At 46.1% G+C, this 18,280-nt stretch overlaps 1 protein-coding gene across 1 annotated transcript; it reads right to left on the bottom strand.

The window, feature by feature from the left end:
- Positions 1-635: 635 nt before the first annotated feature.
- Positions 636-17,643, bottom strand: LOC121048122. The gene is made up of 4 exons (XM_040504048.1): positions 17,527-17,643; positions 1,559-1,735; positions 1,285-1,383; positions 636-732 (listed from the first exon to the last, which is right to left on the bottom strand). The coding sequence occupies exons 1-4, from the start codon at positions 17,641-17,643 to the stop codon at positions 670-672; spliced, it is 456 nt and encodes a 151-aa protein (XP_040359982.1). The 3' UTR covers positions 636-669.
- Between the last annotated feature and the right edge of the window lie 637 nt (positions 17,644-18,280).

Below are 18,280 nucleotides of genomic sequence, written 5' to 3'. Positions count from 1 at the left end.
GGACTCTTCCTACAGTTTCTACAAGCTCTGTTACCTCTCCAATTGTGAGAATTTAAAGATTGAGAAATAAGCTTTGCGTTCCAATAGTGTTCGCTGGGGTGCGGGATGTTATTTATTAAAATGAATAAATAAAGTTAGGATACGATGGCATACTTTCAGATAAGAGGACAGCTTTAAAAGCAGGGGAAAAAAATAGGGAGGGGACATTGATTGCATCGACGTCATATATCAGCCCTTGGGGTGGAACTTGCTTGGGGGGGGGGGGGGGGGGGGGGGGGGCGTATACACCCCTGCAGCAAACATTTCACAACCCCTACTTTGTTTTTCTCCGCAAGAACGAGCCCGGAATGACCACCAGCACGATAGGATGGCGTCGCGTGCAAAGGGTGGGTAGGAGCGCTTCATCAACAATGTTTTTTTTTTTTTTTTTTTTATTAATCTTTTTTTAATTTTTCAATATTAATATTAATAACAATGTTTTTGATTCATCACCTGCACATCGAACCCATTGTTTTGCATTATTCTTTCGCGGACTAGAGTACTTTCTACTTGACTCATAAAGCCTATGTAAATAAGACAAGCCTGAAAAGGTGTTATACTATAGGAAGCCGTATATAATTTTATTAACAGGCAAGCGTGGACGAGACGCGGAGCAGTGGTCAGCTTCGATCATCTAAAGGAATTGACGAGACTGTGGAAAGCGTGAACGAGGCCAAGTGCAACGGAGGTGAACTGAAAAGAAGCAAATGCACACTCGTTGGCCCTGAGCACGGCGGTTTGGCATTTCATTTTATTGTCCTCTTTATTGCTTTGTTGGAATATAATATAATATTATTAATTGAATATTATCTATTACATTGATCGAACACCTTATTAAAGGGACACTTGAGTAAATTACATCGAAAAAGTAATTGTAATGTATCGATAACAGTTATACTTACGAATTGTAATAATAATCCCACGATCCACGTGACCGCAATTGAGCAGTCGAAAACACTTAAAAGTTAAAACTAGGTACAGTACAGTCTTCAGAGGAAACTTCTCCCATCTCTTTCCCCTTCAGCAGAGCAAACGCTGGATTGGAGGCGGCGTCCTCTCCAGCGTTCGTACTGCCGAAGGGGAAAAAAGGGGGAGGAGCTTTCTGCGAACTCCTGACCTGTGACCAACAGTAAATTCTATTGTTTGTAGAGGTCCGTTGGAAAGCTGGCCTGAGCAATTTTAAACGGCCTTATAGTATAGTCGTCAACCAAGGCATGGCAGAGCAGTGCCTTGCATGGTGCTTACCGCCGAGGCATCGCTGTACTTCATCCCGCTTTTCGAGTGGTGCAGGAGCACACCGCTTAACATGTAGATAAATCCGGCCACATAGTGGTACAGCAAGTACTGTAAGTCAAAGGGGAAGTCATTAGAAGTTCCGAAAATAGGACCCGCGATACGCTACACGCGAACGGCAAAATGTGTTGCTAGAAGCAGAAAAGGATCTCTTCGAGGAGATCAGCCTTCCTCCTGCTTGCAGACCTTATATCCGCCCTACACCGGAAGCCCCGAAGGTGCTCACAAAGGTGGTCTGTGGCAGATGGAATTGGGTGGAGGGCGAAGAGATTCCGGCGATGACGATGAGCATGTTGTTGAGGCAGTACGTGAAGGCTACCAGGAAACACACGTGAGGGTACCACTGGACGATCACGGAACCCGCCGCCAGTACGTACAGTACCAGCACGCACGCGGCTCCCACCTGCGAGTCCAGAATTCGGTAAGCATGTGCGAGATAAACGCGAGATCTCTACAGGGTTGACTGTATACACCTATGTCACACGTTTCAGAATTACTCGGAAAAACGACGACAGACGACGGCCCGTGCCTGCCAATCCGAGCGACAATGGAAGCTCCGCACAGAAGAGTACGGAGGCGAAACTTTGGTCGGCATGTTGTGACGATGAATTTTTGTTTTCTAAATAGTATCATGAAGTGGGTCCCGAAACCCGCGTGTTTTCTGGTGGGGCTTACAGCACAGAACCAATCGTGCCAGCCGCTACACCTTTCACTTGTGGTCACCCTTTGTGTGCGCTGTACTCGTCGTTCGGAAGCATGTCGACAAGTTTGTCAGGTAACGACGCGCCGGCAGATACGTTTTTACCCCCCGCCATGTCGGCATAACCATCTTTCTTTTTTTGTGTTGCATGGTTAGACAGAAAAGCGGATCCGAGAGTTAAAGGGCAACTCCCCTAGTAGCACCGAATGTTGCCACAATGTTACTGGAATGTGGTCCGCCAACGTTGTGTATACGTGGCTAATGTCCGCGAAATGTCATGTTGCTGGAACGTTATCTGAAAACATTCCCGTAACATCACAGTAAACATTTGTGCTATGTTATGCCCTCAACATTTGTGCTATGTTATGCCCTCAACATTTGTGGTATGTTATGCCCTCAACATTAGTGGAACATAATTTATTAACATTGTTTATATATTTCCAATGACCACACAGCAAACATTTGTGGTATGTTTTGTCCTCAACATTCGTGTAACATTAACTTGGTGTCTCAAGTAGCAGCCAGGCTCTTTAAATCAACCGCGAAATTTGGTTTCTTAACCTATTGCGCTAGGAGATTTTGCAGCGTTGCCCACAGGCGGTGCATTTTTTTATTATAAAAATTGCAAAGAGCGAACTTACCTGAGGAAAAAGTAAAGAAAGAAAAAGGGTTAACTCCTTTGGAAATTCAGCGAAGGCACCAGTCTTCAAACAATAGGGCGCCCTATTTTTGAAGACCGTTGGCTTCGCTGCATTTCCATAGCAGTTAAGCCTTTTTCTTTCTTTATTTTTTCCTCAGTTAGTTCGCTCTTTGCAATTTTTATAGAAAAAAATACACCACCTGTGGGCAACGGTGCACAAAATCCTAGCGCGACAGGTTAAGAAACCGAATTTTGTGGTCGATTTAAAGAGACTGGCCACTATTTGAGACACCCAATATATTGCCAATTGACCACTACTTTTCTACATGAGCTACATTATAAAAAAATCAATTTACCCACAACAAGGACAGCTAAAAACGGACAAGCACATATACATAGCCGCAGTGTGCTAGCTTCGTTTCTATCTTTCCTCGTCTCGGGCAAATTAGTCGCAGACTAGCTCTCTCAGCGATTTCACCCCACCTTCGCCTGTGTGAAAGTCGTTGATCAAATAGCACTGCTGCTGAACCGCTCTAAGAAGTTATTCACTTCACTTGAGAAAACGTGAATACTCTTTTCTGTAATCTGCTTTCAATCATGTCGATCTATCCCAGTTTTATTTCGAGGTAATAGCTTTTATAAAAAGCTCCACTTTTTTTTTAAACTTTTTTCAGCCAATCAAAATGTTTAACTTTCAGATGTTTGTCACTCCAATGTTCTTGCACAAGAATTTTCTGAGCAGAGAAGTCACTAAAAAAGACATTTAGCCTAATTGTGAAGTAAACTTTGTGAGGGAAAAAAAATCTTTCTTACGTGACAGAGAAATAAAGAACTTCTGATGATCTTAAAGGACAAACGTTGATTTTAATTCCCAAAATAATTAGCACTTATAACCAACAAAGGCTAGACACATTTAGCTAATGAATGGGTATATTGAAGATAAAATGTTTGTCCCAAGTTGCCTTAATACCCAAGTTGACACCTTAGTAACTGTTGAGCACAGCACTTGCTGACATGTCGGTTACCAGAAATGTAGCCTGTAATATATATGCCTCACGGAACTCCAAAGCCAAATTTAGCAGCTATACTCCGTTTCACCTTCAGTTGAAGCGCAGCATACACTACGAGCCATCCCAGTCAATTTAGCGTCAAGTCTGATGCGACTTTGAGCTCTGCCTCCCGTTCCACACAACTGGAAAGTCATGTGATACTCTTCCGGCGCTGGATCAGCTGGGATGGCCCATACCGTTCACTATGCTTTAACTTAAAGTGAAACGGAGCATAGTGGAGACAGCACTGTAACTATTCAGACTCAATATTTCGAAATTAATTAGGGTTGATTTTCATTTCTTTTATATTAAACTTTCACAACCCACAAAAGTAAAAGGTTTCATGAATTACCAGTATCCCCAACCATTGGGCAATTGATTTGCATGATAACTTCTACAATTTTTTCTCCAACTGCAAGATTTTGAATTATTTTGGAGTGGATTATCTACTCTCTACAGCAGAAGACTGACTAATAGAACATGCATATCACAAGATGCATCCCCCCCCCCCCCCCCCCCCAGACAGTATAATTTCAGCAATATTTTCACTTTGTGACACAATTTAAAGCAGTCCTCCACTCTACTTTTCTCTCTCGCATCTGCTCGTGGCAAGCAGAGAAGGAAGCAGGGGTTGCTGGGAAAAGTATGCACATCCGTCTCCATCACTTTCTTCCAGCCAATAGGAAGTTACAAAAAGAAAGCTATCTCCTTGAAATAGCAACCACTTTTCAGGCAACCATGTAAAATCAGTCTTGCCAAAATGAGTCTTGCACCCTGAATAGTTATACTTTATTTTTTTTTTTCAAGGAAAATGCATTTTATGACATGGGTGTCCTATCCATGTCATTCTAACTTGTTCTAACTTTTTTAGTGGCCCTCTAAGAGGCACCTGTCACTGACCATAAAGTAGGACGCTTAGAGGAATCCAAAAGATTTGTTGAGATAGGGTTTATTTTCATAAATCTTCCAAGTTTTACATTGCACTCAGTAGAAGCTGTAAGCTCAGCCAACTTGATTAAAATAAACAGTGAGAAAACATCACGAAAAAGGTTGCAGCAACAGGACCAGACATATACTGCGGAAACATTTGCAGATTCACTAAGAAACATACTCAACTTCTCAAAAAGTATAATGAGTGGTAACAACCAAGCTTAAGTTAGCAGAAGAAACATGTAGTTTGAAAGTAACTTTGAGTTAAATAAAATTGACTAGATATATAAGCAAAGGTGTGTTACAAACGGATCATTCTTGCATCCGTAGGGCAACTGCAAGAGGAAAAAAAAAAGTAATTACACAGACGAAAATTATAACAAAAATGTTTACATCCTATTCATAGGCAGTATCGACGTTTACCAGGAATAGGTGTGACAGCTACTCGCTTAGTTCTATATACACAGATATTAGATTGTGAAAATAGTGGTAAATAAGTTCAATCAAAAAAACCACTAGAGTAACCTGCCACTGATGTTACCATATCTGTTGCTGCTCAAAGTTATCATAAAACAAACATATGTCATATTAATGAACAGAGAAGGAAGAGGAACAGTTACATAAAACTAGAGGGCACACAGTCCCTTATCGCCATCTTGAGCGCAGTGTCACCCTTTCTCTACACCAAGTGTCATTATTAGCTGTAGATTACTCCCAGAAGTCAAAAACTTATTTTCGGAAACCTGAATGAGACAGGCAAATGTCCTGCTTGTCCTCTGTCAATAACATAAACGTCATAATTATTGTGATCAATAAATTACATGGGTCCCCACCCCCTAACCTAAAAAAAGCTGTGCACATGGCAGGCTTCATGTTGCTTGGTAATGACATTAACGAGATAAACATTCACTTTTCTCAGTACTGTTTCTAAAGTGCAGTCAAAGTCAGCAAAACAAACTGACATATTAAGGAACATAATTTCCACATCAAAGGTCACTCAATGCCTGGAAAGTAGTTATAAAAGGGAAAGTCAGAGTGAAAGAAGCTGACTATAAACATAATAAGAGTAAAAAAAGTGCTTGCCTCTTTCTACAAAGTCACCTCTAGGCAAAAGCAGTGCCCTCCTGCAAAAAGCATATTAAAGGGGTACTCCGCCGATTTTTGAGCTACCTCAACTAACTATATTTTCTGACTCCCAGGCCTTTACCCTTTCTGGAATGCTATTTAATATCGTAAAATTCATAATAGTTATTGCGAAATCGGCAAATGAAAATGATGCAAAAACAGACATTCAAATATACCCGCCCTTTTCAGGGCCGTGACGTCAGTGGAAGTTCAGCTTGCCAGTCGGGCGAGCAGTCTAAAAAATAGAATATGCCAATTATTTGTTCCGTGCTGGAGCGCGGGGACTGGAGCGAGCTTCCAAGGCATTCATTTGACACCATGAAACTGCTTCAAATCAGTTGGGAACAAATTCTACAGTCCAAAGAGTGAACCCCTGCACTTCCAATGACGTCACTTTTTCATTGTTGCCAGTAGAGACATTCAGTTTGAAAAACACGGTGAGGACCAAAATTGTAAATGCAATAACTTCGTGAAAAAAAATTATTTTGTTCCAATATTTGGGATACTATTTTGGCGATGTTGTTTGGCGAGTTTAGCAAAATTTCAAGCAAATCGGGGACCATGAAGAAATCGGCGGAGTACCCCTTTAAAGAGTAAAGCTATACAGGGCGTTTCTTTAATTCTTTACGGAATTGAAAAAAAAAAAAAAAAAGCTGATAGCTACGTGGATTCGCCTTCAGTGTATGTTTGTGGGGCTTGGAGGGCATTCTATGAGGGGATAAATGTCACAGTATGTTGGCTAACAAAATTCTGCTAATTAACTTTTTCATAAACGGTTTAATGGGCCACGTTGCAATTGCAGTTTTAAAGGGAGCCATTAGTAAAGGCTAACCCAATTTATACAGTTTGCAAAAAAAAAAAAAACATTAAGATATTTATTGTTGAAATTTTGCCTTTCTTCGCTTGATTAAAAACCGCGTGCTGAAAACCGCGCCTGGTTAGGATTCATAGAATAGTGAAGGATTTGTTTCTGGTTCATCGTCACTATCTCTACAGCGTGCCTTTCATAGACGCGCCGGCGTCACTCTTCTGAGATTGTGACAGATGGACAGAAGTGGCTATGTCACTCTTCTACCAAGCATAATCAGGTGCGCGTTTTGAATCAAGCGAAGAACGGCAAAATTTTAACGACGAGTATCACAAAGCTCATTGTCTTTTCGCAAATTACCTCCATTGGGATGGGCTTTATTGATTGCTTCCTTTAAAACTGCAATTGCAACATGGCCAATTAAGCCATCAAATAAAAAGTTAATTATCAGTTTTTGTTAATTAGTGAACATACTTTGACATTTATCTCCTCACCTAATGTACGCCGAGCCCCAGAAACATACAGTGAAGCGGCATTCACGTAGCTATCAGCTCTTATTTTTAAAAGATTTTGTAAAAAAATAAGAAAAAACATTCTGTATGCTCAAATCTTAAAAGCTTGCAATAAAAAAAAAAAAAGGGTTGTGGATATTTAGACAGCGTGATGTTGATCAGCCATTCAAATGATGCGCATACGTCTACGCTATAGATGAGATATTTAGCCAGTGCAGTACAACTGGTAGTCTGGGTCATTCAAGGAAATATCATCGTCTCCTTCGGAAGTAAATTCGGAGCCTCGTTGACTTTGGACTTCAATCAAACTTTCTGTTGCCTCGGCTTCTGCCGCCACCGGAAGAGCGCAAACATCTTCATCTGTGCTAGAGTCCACAGGATCTATCAGGGAAACGTGATCGTCTTCGTTTGAAGTAACTTCGGAGCCTTGTTGACTTCTGACCTCAATTAAGCTTTCGGTTGCCTCACCTTCTGTCGTCACCGGAGGAGCGCAAACGTCTTCATCGGTGCTGGAGTCCACGGGATCTTCTTTGCGGTACCTTTCTAGATCCCTCTGAGCGTTTTGCGCGATTCTTCTTTTCTGGCGATCGGACAACTCCGACAGCGAACGCTTAACGCGCTCCATTCTCCACAATAACAAGTAACAAAATACCACGTACCTTGTTTTGTGTTATTTGCAGGGAGAACGGCGATTTAACGATAGGGCGATGGTTGCGATGGTGACGAGGGTGCGGATAGCGCTTTCAAAAGCCTCGGCCTTGCGCGGGAACACTAACGGCTGCGCAAACAAAAGAAAAGTGCTACTTCTGGCTATGGCTAGAGACGAAAGGCCTCGAGCCCGATAGAGTCCAGAATGGCCCCGCTTTCGATCATTTATTAATGAACAAAATAAATAATTTTATTGTATATAGTACCAAATAACACTAATAATTTTTTAATTATAAAATTGTTTTTAATCACTTTAGCACTTTAGTCGATAATAAAGTTTGGTTGTGTTGGTGAACATTGGTGGACGTCGCTAGGTGACGCAAGCTACCGCTCGTTACTACTCGTTACAAAGGGTACTTATCTATCCATCCAGGCAGCGTACCCAAAATGGCAGCCGTGTTTTCCCGGTTTTCCCGTTCTTCCTAAGCGTTTTTCCAAGCGTTTTTCCGATGACACCGATTGAGAGCAGACGAAGTGATCCGCGTACAAGCTTTTCATCATCAGAAGTTTAAGAACTCAGGTTTACGAGTGCTACATCTGTGCATACTCTTTGATAGGCGCTTCAGATGTGCGAGTTCATATCGCGGGTGACGAAACTGTAGAACGGAAGCTCTGCGAGCGCTCTACACGGCCCTCGTACTTCCCATTTTGGACTGGAGTATTGCTCGGCGACCTGGTCCCCGCCCCAGCAGCACCTCTGGGAACGGCTCGAAAGTGTGCAGCGCCGTGCGACACGGATCATCTGTGGCACAGCGGACGGCTCGTACGATGCACGCCTGGTGTGGGTGCCCTTGGTCGGCGACCCCCCACGAGAGGCGACGGGCCTCACGGATGCGCGCACTGTGCCGGATGCTCGATGGACCGCTTTCCGGGATCTCGTTGTACTCCGCAGTGCGGACAAGCAAAAGAACTGGGCAGCCTGAGCCTCTCCGCGGGAGGACCACCCGCCACTGCTAGCTCTTCTCTCGCCAACTGGCTTTGAGCTCGTGACGACCAGTGACTTGCACCATTATTTTTCTTGTTGCTGTGTGTGCTTGTTTTGTTTTACCCTACTGAGTCCCCTTTCTCCTGTCTCCTGCACTGTAGGGGGCGGCCTGCTAGTAGGCGCATATGCATAAGGGTTATCACCTTCTTGTCTAGCCTCGCACGTCGTCGCATACACGTCAAATCCGTGTGCAAATAAATTACAATCGCAGTTACAATTACAGAAACAAAAACAATGGTGACAAATATTCCTGCACAACTATACACTGCATTGACCCTTAAATAAGGTGCAGCGAAGGCTACAGCCACTAGACCGCAGCTTTGCAGCGTGAGACGGCCCTTTGGACATGAGTGAGCGAAAGGGCACGTGGTGCATGCATCCTGCTTCGTGGGCGCTTGCTCACTGGGGCCATTCGAAAGCTTTTGAGCTTGCTCGTGCTGCATGCAGGTGTAGCTCTACCAAAACTGAAGTGGCAATTGGGGAGACTGTGCATTCCGTTTACTATTTCTGATTACTGGGAGGCCATGCTCCGTCCATTTTAATTAAATATTCATTAGTTAATTCAGAAATTACTTCAGTAAAACCAAACTGCTACATCCATTCAATGGAGCCCTTTACACACAAAAGTACAATAGTTCCCAGACCATAGTCTGCAGACTATACATGCCTAAAAGTTAATATTTCACTCTGCAGACTATCTGCAGGTGCAGAGGATACAATACATTTTGTGTCTTTCGTTCTAGATATTTTACAATACAATATTTACAATATGTTTTGCTTTGCTGAAGTGAGAAACAGGTCATACTGTCAGTGTGTCGTCCAGGCCTTTGATGTCTTGGGGTTGACAGGCTGTTAGCTTAAGTCCCTCCAGGCAATCTTTGTTTGTCAAGCTTAATCCTCATGAGCCCTGTGATTCACCACGACAAGCGGGCTCAAAAGGACCTCTCCCCATAATGTGGACCGTCTAAGGAAACAGATATTCAGTTTGAATTTGCCCCTGTGGACTATACACCGAGTGGGGACTGTATAAGAAAAACACTTTTTTCGAGCCAAAATTAGCCCTTGTGGGCTTCACGCCGGGTGCGGACGAAGAAATATTGTAGCGGTTTATTTCCTTAGGGCATTGAGACATTACAGAGTGGAGTGGACAGAAATATCTAATTGCAAACAAACACATTAAAAACTAAATCAAAATATTGTTAACAAGACCCCGAATTCATTATCACACTGCATCTTTAAATTCGGTGCAATCAGCTAGGCCAGCGATAAGTAGGGGGGATGATTCTTGCCTAGTGATGACATAGGCGGGAATGACTGACAATAGGTGGAGGTGTGACAAAGGGGGATGTCATTGTGGTGGTGGATCTTATGAAATAAATACAGGCGAGATATGTTTCTGCAGACAGAAAGGCGTGTTGTTCTCTCAAGTTGCGGGATGTTTTTGTAACATTTTATAAGTTATCACAGATGCATCTCCTTAATGTTACCTTTGAAACATAGGCTCTTTGTTTCTGGATTATATTGCCCTAACATTTCTGCAGCAACATTTCAGTAACATACGTAAAAGTAGTGTAACGTTGCATCTCACTTGTGTAACATTGTGTTGATGTTTCGAAATAATGTTTTTGCAATATGGTTTTAGTAATATTGTCGTTACATTGTTACACGTTGCATAACGTTGCACAACATTAGCCACGTTGCAGTAACGTTCCTGCAACATCTCGTGCTACTAGGGTCCGCTTCATTTTTGATATTTCGAAACCTATGTAGCCCTCTTCAGTATCATATAGAAAGACCCCATGCAAAATATTACCATCTAATTCCGTTTATATATTTAATAAACTGGCCAGCAAACCTTCAAGCGAGCCAAGTCGCCGAAATCTGCCAACTCTAGCGTGCAACGCGAGGCGCAATCATCAGCGCAGTCAATAGGGAGTTTTCGTAGATCGTTTTCGCCGTCCCGCAAGGCCCTCCGCAACCCGCTGTTAAGAATGGAACCTTCGGCGACCTTCTTCCGCGTTTCAACGCTGCGGAAACGAGTCAAGACGAGTCCGGGACCGTCGCCCGCTTGTCGGGGCCTGCGCGAAACGAGTCCCGACGTGTCTGGGACCGTCGCCTGCGTGACGAGGCCTGCGGCAACAAGTCTCAACGCGCCCGTGACGTTAGCGGGACGTGTGTGTGTGTGCGTGGTGGTTGGTGCGCTCGGAAAAGGGAGAGAGGCATGGCCTAACTGCGGAGAACTTTGGCTACGTCGCACTGGACGGCGGACTTTTCTGCGTCGCACTTGACGGCGGGTTCCTGCATCGCACTGGCTGCCCTGGCGGAGAGTGAGGGAGAAACGGACCCTATATAAGGCGGAGCGCGAGGCTGCTCCGTTGTTCTCTCGGATTTGACGACTGTATCGCTACCATGTAATTAAACCGTTCGTTACGTTACCAAGTCTCCCACCTCCACTGAACCCCTGGGTTCTTCACTTCGGGGAATGGACGTCGTCTCGAGCCAGGAAGCTTCCGGACGTGCGGCCTAAACCCCGCCTCGAACAACTGGTTGGCAGCAGTTGGGATCGGACCATGCGACATCGTGCTACATCTGTGGGTGAGCGTTTGGACTTTGCTTTGAGATTCGCCGGGCTTCAGATTATGGGTAATTAATTTTGAACTGCTGGGAATCCTTAGTGTTTGACTCGTGCGCTAGGTTTGTGTACAACCTCGCGACAAGTTTTATAGCAAAGCCAAAGCTAAAGAGCAGCGATCATGGATCTAATGAGGTTACTGAGAACAGATTTACTCTGTTTATGTGAAGAATTTGGTGTGGAGGTGGAGCAAAAGATGAAGAAATCTGAGATCAGTAAAGCAATTTCAGAGAGCGCGGAAGCAGAGGATATTAAAATTGCGTGGGAATTACTTCAGAACGCTAAAAGTGAGGCTGCAGCAAAAGAGGAACGAGAACAGGAGCAGGCTGCAGCGAAAGAGGAACGAGAGCAGGAGCAGGCTGCAGCGAAAGAGGAACGAGCGCAGGCTGCAGCGAAAGAGGAACGAGAACAGGCTGCAGCGAGAGAGGAACGAGCGCAGGCTGCAGCGAAAGAGGAACGAGAACAGGAGCAGGCTGCAGCAAGAGAGGAACGAGCGCTAAAAAGGCTAGAGCTCGAAATTGAACAACAGCGATTAAACTCGCAGAACAGTAGAGTTGGGGCTCCGGTACGAGCAAGTGAGGCCGAGTCGTATCAAATGAAGAAGCTCCTGCAGCCGTTTAAAGTTGGGGAAGACGTGGGCCTATTCTTAGTTAACTTTGAGAGGACATGTGAGAAGTTGAGCTTCGCCCCAGAAACGTGGCCGCAACGGCTTTTGACTTTGTTGCCCTGTGAGGCTGCAGAGGTTGTCGCGCGCCTTAGTACTATAGACGCGGACGACTACGACAAGGTGAAGTCGAGCCTTTTGAAGCGGTATCGCCTTTCTGCCGAGGCGTTCCGTCAAAGGTTTAGAAACGCATCCAAAAAGAGCAGCGAGGGCTACTCGGAATTCGCGTACGCGCTTAAAACCAACTTGATAGAATGGTTGAAGAGCGAGGAAGTGTACGAAAGCCGCGACAAGGTAGTCGAGTGTGTGTGCCTCGAACAGTTCTTTCGTGGCATTCCGCAGTCAGTCAAGCTCTGGGTGCAGGATAGGGTGGGAGTCGACTCTGTCGAAAGGGCCGCTGAGCTAGCCGAAGAGTACGCAACGCGTAGAAAGCTGAGCGGAGAGGAAAGCGAACCCGGCCGGAGCGATCAGCGCAAGCCCTTCCAACAGGGAAACGGCTCGCGAGAAAAAAGGCCCGAGAAGCCAGAAACAGGACGAAAGGTCCCAGAAAAGAGCGGAGATCCCTCGAACGGAGATCCCTCGAACGAAGACGAGGCACGGAAAAGCCAAAAAGGGCAGTTCGAGGCAAGGAAGCCGTTCCTGTGCTACAACTGTCAGGAGCCGGGACACACAGCGGCCAGGTGTAACAAACCGCGGGTTGTGTTCTCGTACGTGAACGGTAGTGACGAGAACCTGAAGCTTCTTCGTCCCTATCTTCACGAGCTCCAGGTAAACGGAAAGCCGTGCAGGGTGCTTCGGGACAGTGCAGCGACGATGGACGTTGTTCATCCGTCGTATGTGACGACATCCGACTTTACTGGAAAGGTAGTTTGGATCAAGCAGCTGCTCGAGAAGCACAGTGTCTGTCTGCCTATGGCGAGAGTAAGGATAACTGGCCCGTTCGGAGAGCTAGTGACAGAGGCGGCTGTCTCGCAAACAGTCCCGTTGGAGTATCCCTATTTGTTTTCTAACCGGTCAGATTTCCTGCTGCGCGAAAGGGGTCAACAACTGGGAGGAGGACTAGTTCAGTCATGTACGAGGTCCAAATCGCGTCAGCTCGCCCCTTTGTTAACGAGTGATCCAGAGCGAAAGACAGCTGACGGGGAGCAAGCACTCCCAGAGTTGGAGGCAGAGAAACGGGATGAGGGGGACCAGGTTGTAGAACAGCCCGACCTCGTAGCACCAGAAAGCGTACGAGGCCCCAACGCGTCGGCGCAGGAGGCGGAGGAAGACGGGGTCGTTGAGGGGTCTCTCTTAGCTCCGACCTCACGTAATTTTGATCGTCTGTTGCGGGTGGACCGAGCGTCTCTGACAGCCGAGCAGAAGAGCGACCCTAGCCTGTCAAGATTGCACGATACAGCCAAGGAGGGTATTGCTAGGGCCAATGTAACGGGGCATGAAAAAGGCGGATTGTTTTATCGGCGCTATAAGGACCGCATTTTCACGTCTAGAAATCACGTGAAAATCGATCACTATGACTTCAGCGTAAGAAAGAGGAAAGGCAAATTTAACAGCAATGCCGATGGGTTGAGCAGATTTTTCTGATAATACCAAAAAGAGTAGGGATGATCTCAGAGGTTTTCGTCATCCACGGGAATGAGGATCGAAGTAGGGGGCACTTCGTTAAAACCCCAAAATGACCTCACAAATTGCGAAGAGTTTTTGTCTTTTTGTATTTTGTTCATAGTGACCTTTTTGGAAAAATGAGTTTTGCTTTGGCGACAGCGGGTCTCGATACCCGAAATTGTCCTAAGGTTTTAAATTGCATTGTTTTGGCAAATTTTGGTAATCCGTAATCCAGTCTGGCGGGTCTCTGGCGGATTCCGAGCGTTTGACTGCGGTGTGGCGTGGTGTTGTGGGGGACGTTTCCGCTGATGCCTCCGTTGTGAGAGGTTTGGGAGTTTGCTAGTGCTTGCAGCATCTTCTCAAGGCCTACTCCAAGCCCACCTCTTCAGGCCAGCGATAGTACCACCGGCCATTCGAGGTTTCCCTGGCCCCGGAGGGGCTGTTAAGAATGGAACCTTCGGCGACCTTCTTCCGCGTTTCAACGCTGCGGAAACGAGTCAAGACGAGTCCGGGACCGTCGCCCGCTTGTCGGGGCCTGCGCGAAACGAGTCCCGACGTGTCTGGGACCGTCGCCTGCGTGACGAGGCCTGCGGCAACAAGTCTCAACGCGCCCGTGACGTTAGCGGGACGTGTGTGTGTGTGCGTGGTGGTTGGTGCGCTCGGAAAAGGGAGAGAGGCATGGCCTAACTGCGGAGAACTTTGGCTACGTCGCACTGGACGGCGGACTTTTCTGCGTCGCACTTGACGGCGGGTTCCTGCATCGCACTGGCTGCCCTGGCGGAGAGTGAGGGAGAAACGGACCCTATATAAGGCGGAGCGCGAGGCTGCTCCGTTGTTCTCTCGGATTTGACGACTGTATCGCTACCATGTAATTAAACCGTTCGTTACGTTACCAAGTCTCCCACCTCCACTGAACCCCTGGGTTCTTCACTTCGGGGAATGGACGTCGTCTCGAGCCAGGAAGCTTCCGGACGTGCGGCCTAAACCCCGCCTCGAACACCGCTAGGATAGCGGGAACTCCACAGTCAAGGCTATCGGCGCGCAGGCGCAGTAGCAACTTCTTCGTTGCGGAACGCTTAGCGGAGGGGGCAACGCGGTCTACGAAAACTCCCTAATGCCACGGAGTTGGAGCGGTCAACGCTGAACCACTACGTCAGAGGCATGTGAACGTCATTCTCACGTTTTGCTTGTTTTTACTTCTCAGAGCGAAATTGAACGACGACGTCATGAGTTTCTCCTCCCGGTGTTGGCTGACCGGGCGTTCACGTGATCACCCTAACACGGATGCGCTAGCTTGCGCTGCCTTGCCCGCGTCTTTTCCCCGTTCCCCTTCTCCTCTTTCGTCTTCTCCCCTCCCCCTCTCTCCCGGGCCATCACCGTCCACGCCATGCAAAGCGGCCTGCACGCGTCCAATAAAAAAAAAAAAAAAAAGACTTGCCGGCGTTGCGTGTCCTGTTTCTCGCTCCCTCCCGAACGTCACAAGACCACGTGGTTCGACGTGACGTAATCATGACTGTGACGACCTGAGACCAATGTTGCCTGACGCAACCGAAGTTTCGGTTTCGGTATCTGCTGATGTTTAAATTAGGATTACACAAATAATACTTCACATTTCGCGAATCCGAAGACGTAGAGTTGTTTAGTAGTGCTTTGTGAATGTGAATCACATGGAAGCCTAAATTTTTCCGAATTGAGCGGAGTTGCCCTTTAAGGGTTTTCTTTCCCAGACGTGTCTTTATAAATTAAAAAAAAAAGAAAGTAAATGACTACCGTATTCGTAGTATACCGAGAGATAGCCCACCTAAAAACATGAGAAAATTGGGTGAAAACGAGAAGTAGGCTAACTTTCGGTGTGCAATCAAGAGCATTTGTAAGAATGCTACTTTTATATTCTGTCACCTGCCAAGCTTGCTTTCACGTTGAGGGGCAGTGGAGCGCAGGAAACTGTCATTAAAACGTTCGCTTATCTCCCACTGTGGCTGAGTGACTCCAATTCTGCCTAGGTCACCTTGGGCTTGCAATCACTAGAGGTGTTTTCTTTCTGTGCTTCTGAAAGAATAGCAAATCGTGCCAAAAACAGGGGTGGGGCGTAAATCTCTCGGGATATTACGGCAGTTGGACTCTGACGAACGACGTTAAAGGGAAGCTACGGGGGTTCTTGAAAAAATTCAGTTAGAAGTGAATTCTGATGTATTTTTACCCCGTGAACCCGAATACCCAAACCATTTGCTGCGCAAATGTTCTTAAACGCGAGAAAACGCGAAAGACGGTCGCTGTCCGTGACGTCATCGACGGATGTTTTGGCTGCCCAAGGCTATGGAGGCGGGGCTTCAGCCCTATTTTAAAATTGCTCTTATGGCTTCCCGGCGCGTCGCATTGAAACATAATTGAGATACCTGTTATTCTAAAGGCCAAGTGAACGCAATAAAAGTGTTTTTTCTCAAATGCAGAAGTGCCCCATCTTCCCATTAAAGCATACTAGCTATTGCTGTTTTGAAAATGATTCCGCACCGTAGTCAGAAAGGGAATAGACATTGAGGGTCTCCCATGACAACGTAAATGCATACATTCTAGGGCCGCCGCAAATAGACCGATCTCACCGGCCAGTTTGACTACGCCAGCACTACCGCAATGCATCGAGGGAACTTTAGTCTTTCTGCACGTGCGACAACCTCGAAGAAGCTCTGCGCGTTAGGAGCACGAGACAGCACGAGCCCTCTGGTGCACTGCCGTTTGCCTCCTGTGAACTAAAGTTATGGTGGCGTCACGCATGGGCCGAACGCTCGGTGAGATCGGTCTATTTCAATGTTGAGACTAGAAGCTCCGTCTCCAGCCTTCTGCCCTCGCGAACACAAGTTTGAACGCGCAGGCACGCGCCACCAACGCACTGCGGAGGCGAGTAAGCTCGCGCTGAAGGAGAGCTGACGGTGTCCGTCTGTGGACAAAACAGAGGAAGGGGAAGCGCGCCGCGTAAAGAGGAAGAGAGTAGTGAAAGAACAAAGGCCAGGGGGAGGCGACGTCACGGGCCGGAAGCCAATGCGCGCGCGGATGCTGGGGCGAGTCTGAACTTGCAGGTGTGCGGGGCGCGTAGGACTCGGTTTGTGCTACAAAATGAAGTGTGAACCGACGCTGGTCCAAGTAGGCGGCAAACAGATCCACGGGTTTGAATTCTTGGGAATTACGCCACACGTCCCATTTTCGGAAACGCTAGCACTGATCCCGTAACGAAGCCAAAAAGACGCAGCAAAAACAGAGGAGGCCAAAGAGAAAAGTGAAGAGGTCAGCGTTAGTGTTTCCAGGGCAGCGTGTGGCGTTTCCCAAAGGTAGTGCCTAACGCATTCCCCAAGGATCCATCAATGGATGTTCCTTTTATTTTTTTTTCCTCAGACATTTTGATTTTGTTTGTCAATTCGAGATCTGGTACAGCGCACGATCCGAACGCTGAGTTCCCACCCACATCCGTCTGGGGAGCTGGGAGGACAACTCCTCCACGGGAGCACTTTATGACCACACCTAGTCCAGCAGATTAAGAACGTAAACCTTTACTTTTACCCTCTACCGGTAGCACCGAACTTGGTGCCTTACAAAGGATTTTTTTTGGTTGTCGAATGAAGAGCAGAAATACAGGAACATTGTGGTTCGCTCCTTTTCCGAGTCCCTCAAAGCACGTTTTCAATACTAGTACTACTACTAATACTAATAAAAATAAAATAATTAATTGCAGAGTTTTTATACACGCATGTCTACCTGACTGGCACACTGTTGAAGTGCAAAGTCTTAAAGAAAAAACAAAACAAAAAAAGCATGGAAAACACAGCCGTGTACAGCGCACTCACGGTCTCCAAGACGGTGAGAAAGCCCTGCATGGTAACAATGTAGCCAGGGTTCACACGGATGTGCTGCGGAATGTCCGTGAAGTCGTCCTCCTCCTCCTCATCCAGGGTCGTTTGCATCTGCTACAAAAACCAACTCATGTATTCACAAAAAAAAAAAAAAATATATATATATATATATATATATATATATATATATATATATATATATATATTAACACTACAATTTTGGATGAATCTTAGTTGTTATTACGGTAAACGTGCGTGGTAGTACCCGGTGCTTGAGCGAATACTTTCAAAAATGCCTACCAATAGGGCGGTCGAGAGAAAAAAAGAAACTCTCTTTGGGAACAAACTGTCAGCCACGGCGGACGTCAGGAATTGAACAAAATAAATAATAATTAGCTAGTAAACTAAAACTTACTAACTTTGTTTTTATTAGTGCAACTAAACATACCTATTAGAAAGTTAATTTTCGGAGCGTCATCGAAAACCGCTAAATAAGTAATTTTTAGGAAGACAAAGCACGTATGAAGCGCGGCAGTGCGCCAAAGAATATCATCGGTGTTCCCGCGCCGCCAGCCTTGTACCCGCCCTGCACGAATGGACGAACTTCAGCGGACCCCCGCGCTTCGCACGAGCTGCAAGTCTTCCGTACCGAGCAATGTTGAAGCTAAGCGTCGTTTGCTACGGGTTTACTTCCTTTTTTGCCCGAATAAAAGTTTGCGGTCAGACGTTTAAAAAACTTCATTCCTTA

This window comes from Ixodes scapularis, unplaced genomic scaffold (genome assembly GCF_016920785.2).
Source record: "Ixodes scapularis isolate PalLabHiFi unplaced genomic scaffold, ASM1692078v2 PGA_scaffold4__175_contigs__length_147842914, whole genome shotgun sequence".
In the NCBI taxonomy this organism is placed as follows: domain Eukaryota; kingdom Metazoa; phylum Arthropoda; class Arachnida; order Ixodida; family Ixodidae; genus Ixodes; species Ixodes scapularis.
The sequence above is the reverse complement of the archived record's forward strand: the minus strand, read 5'-3'. Positions and strand labels throughout refer to the sequence as shown.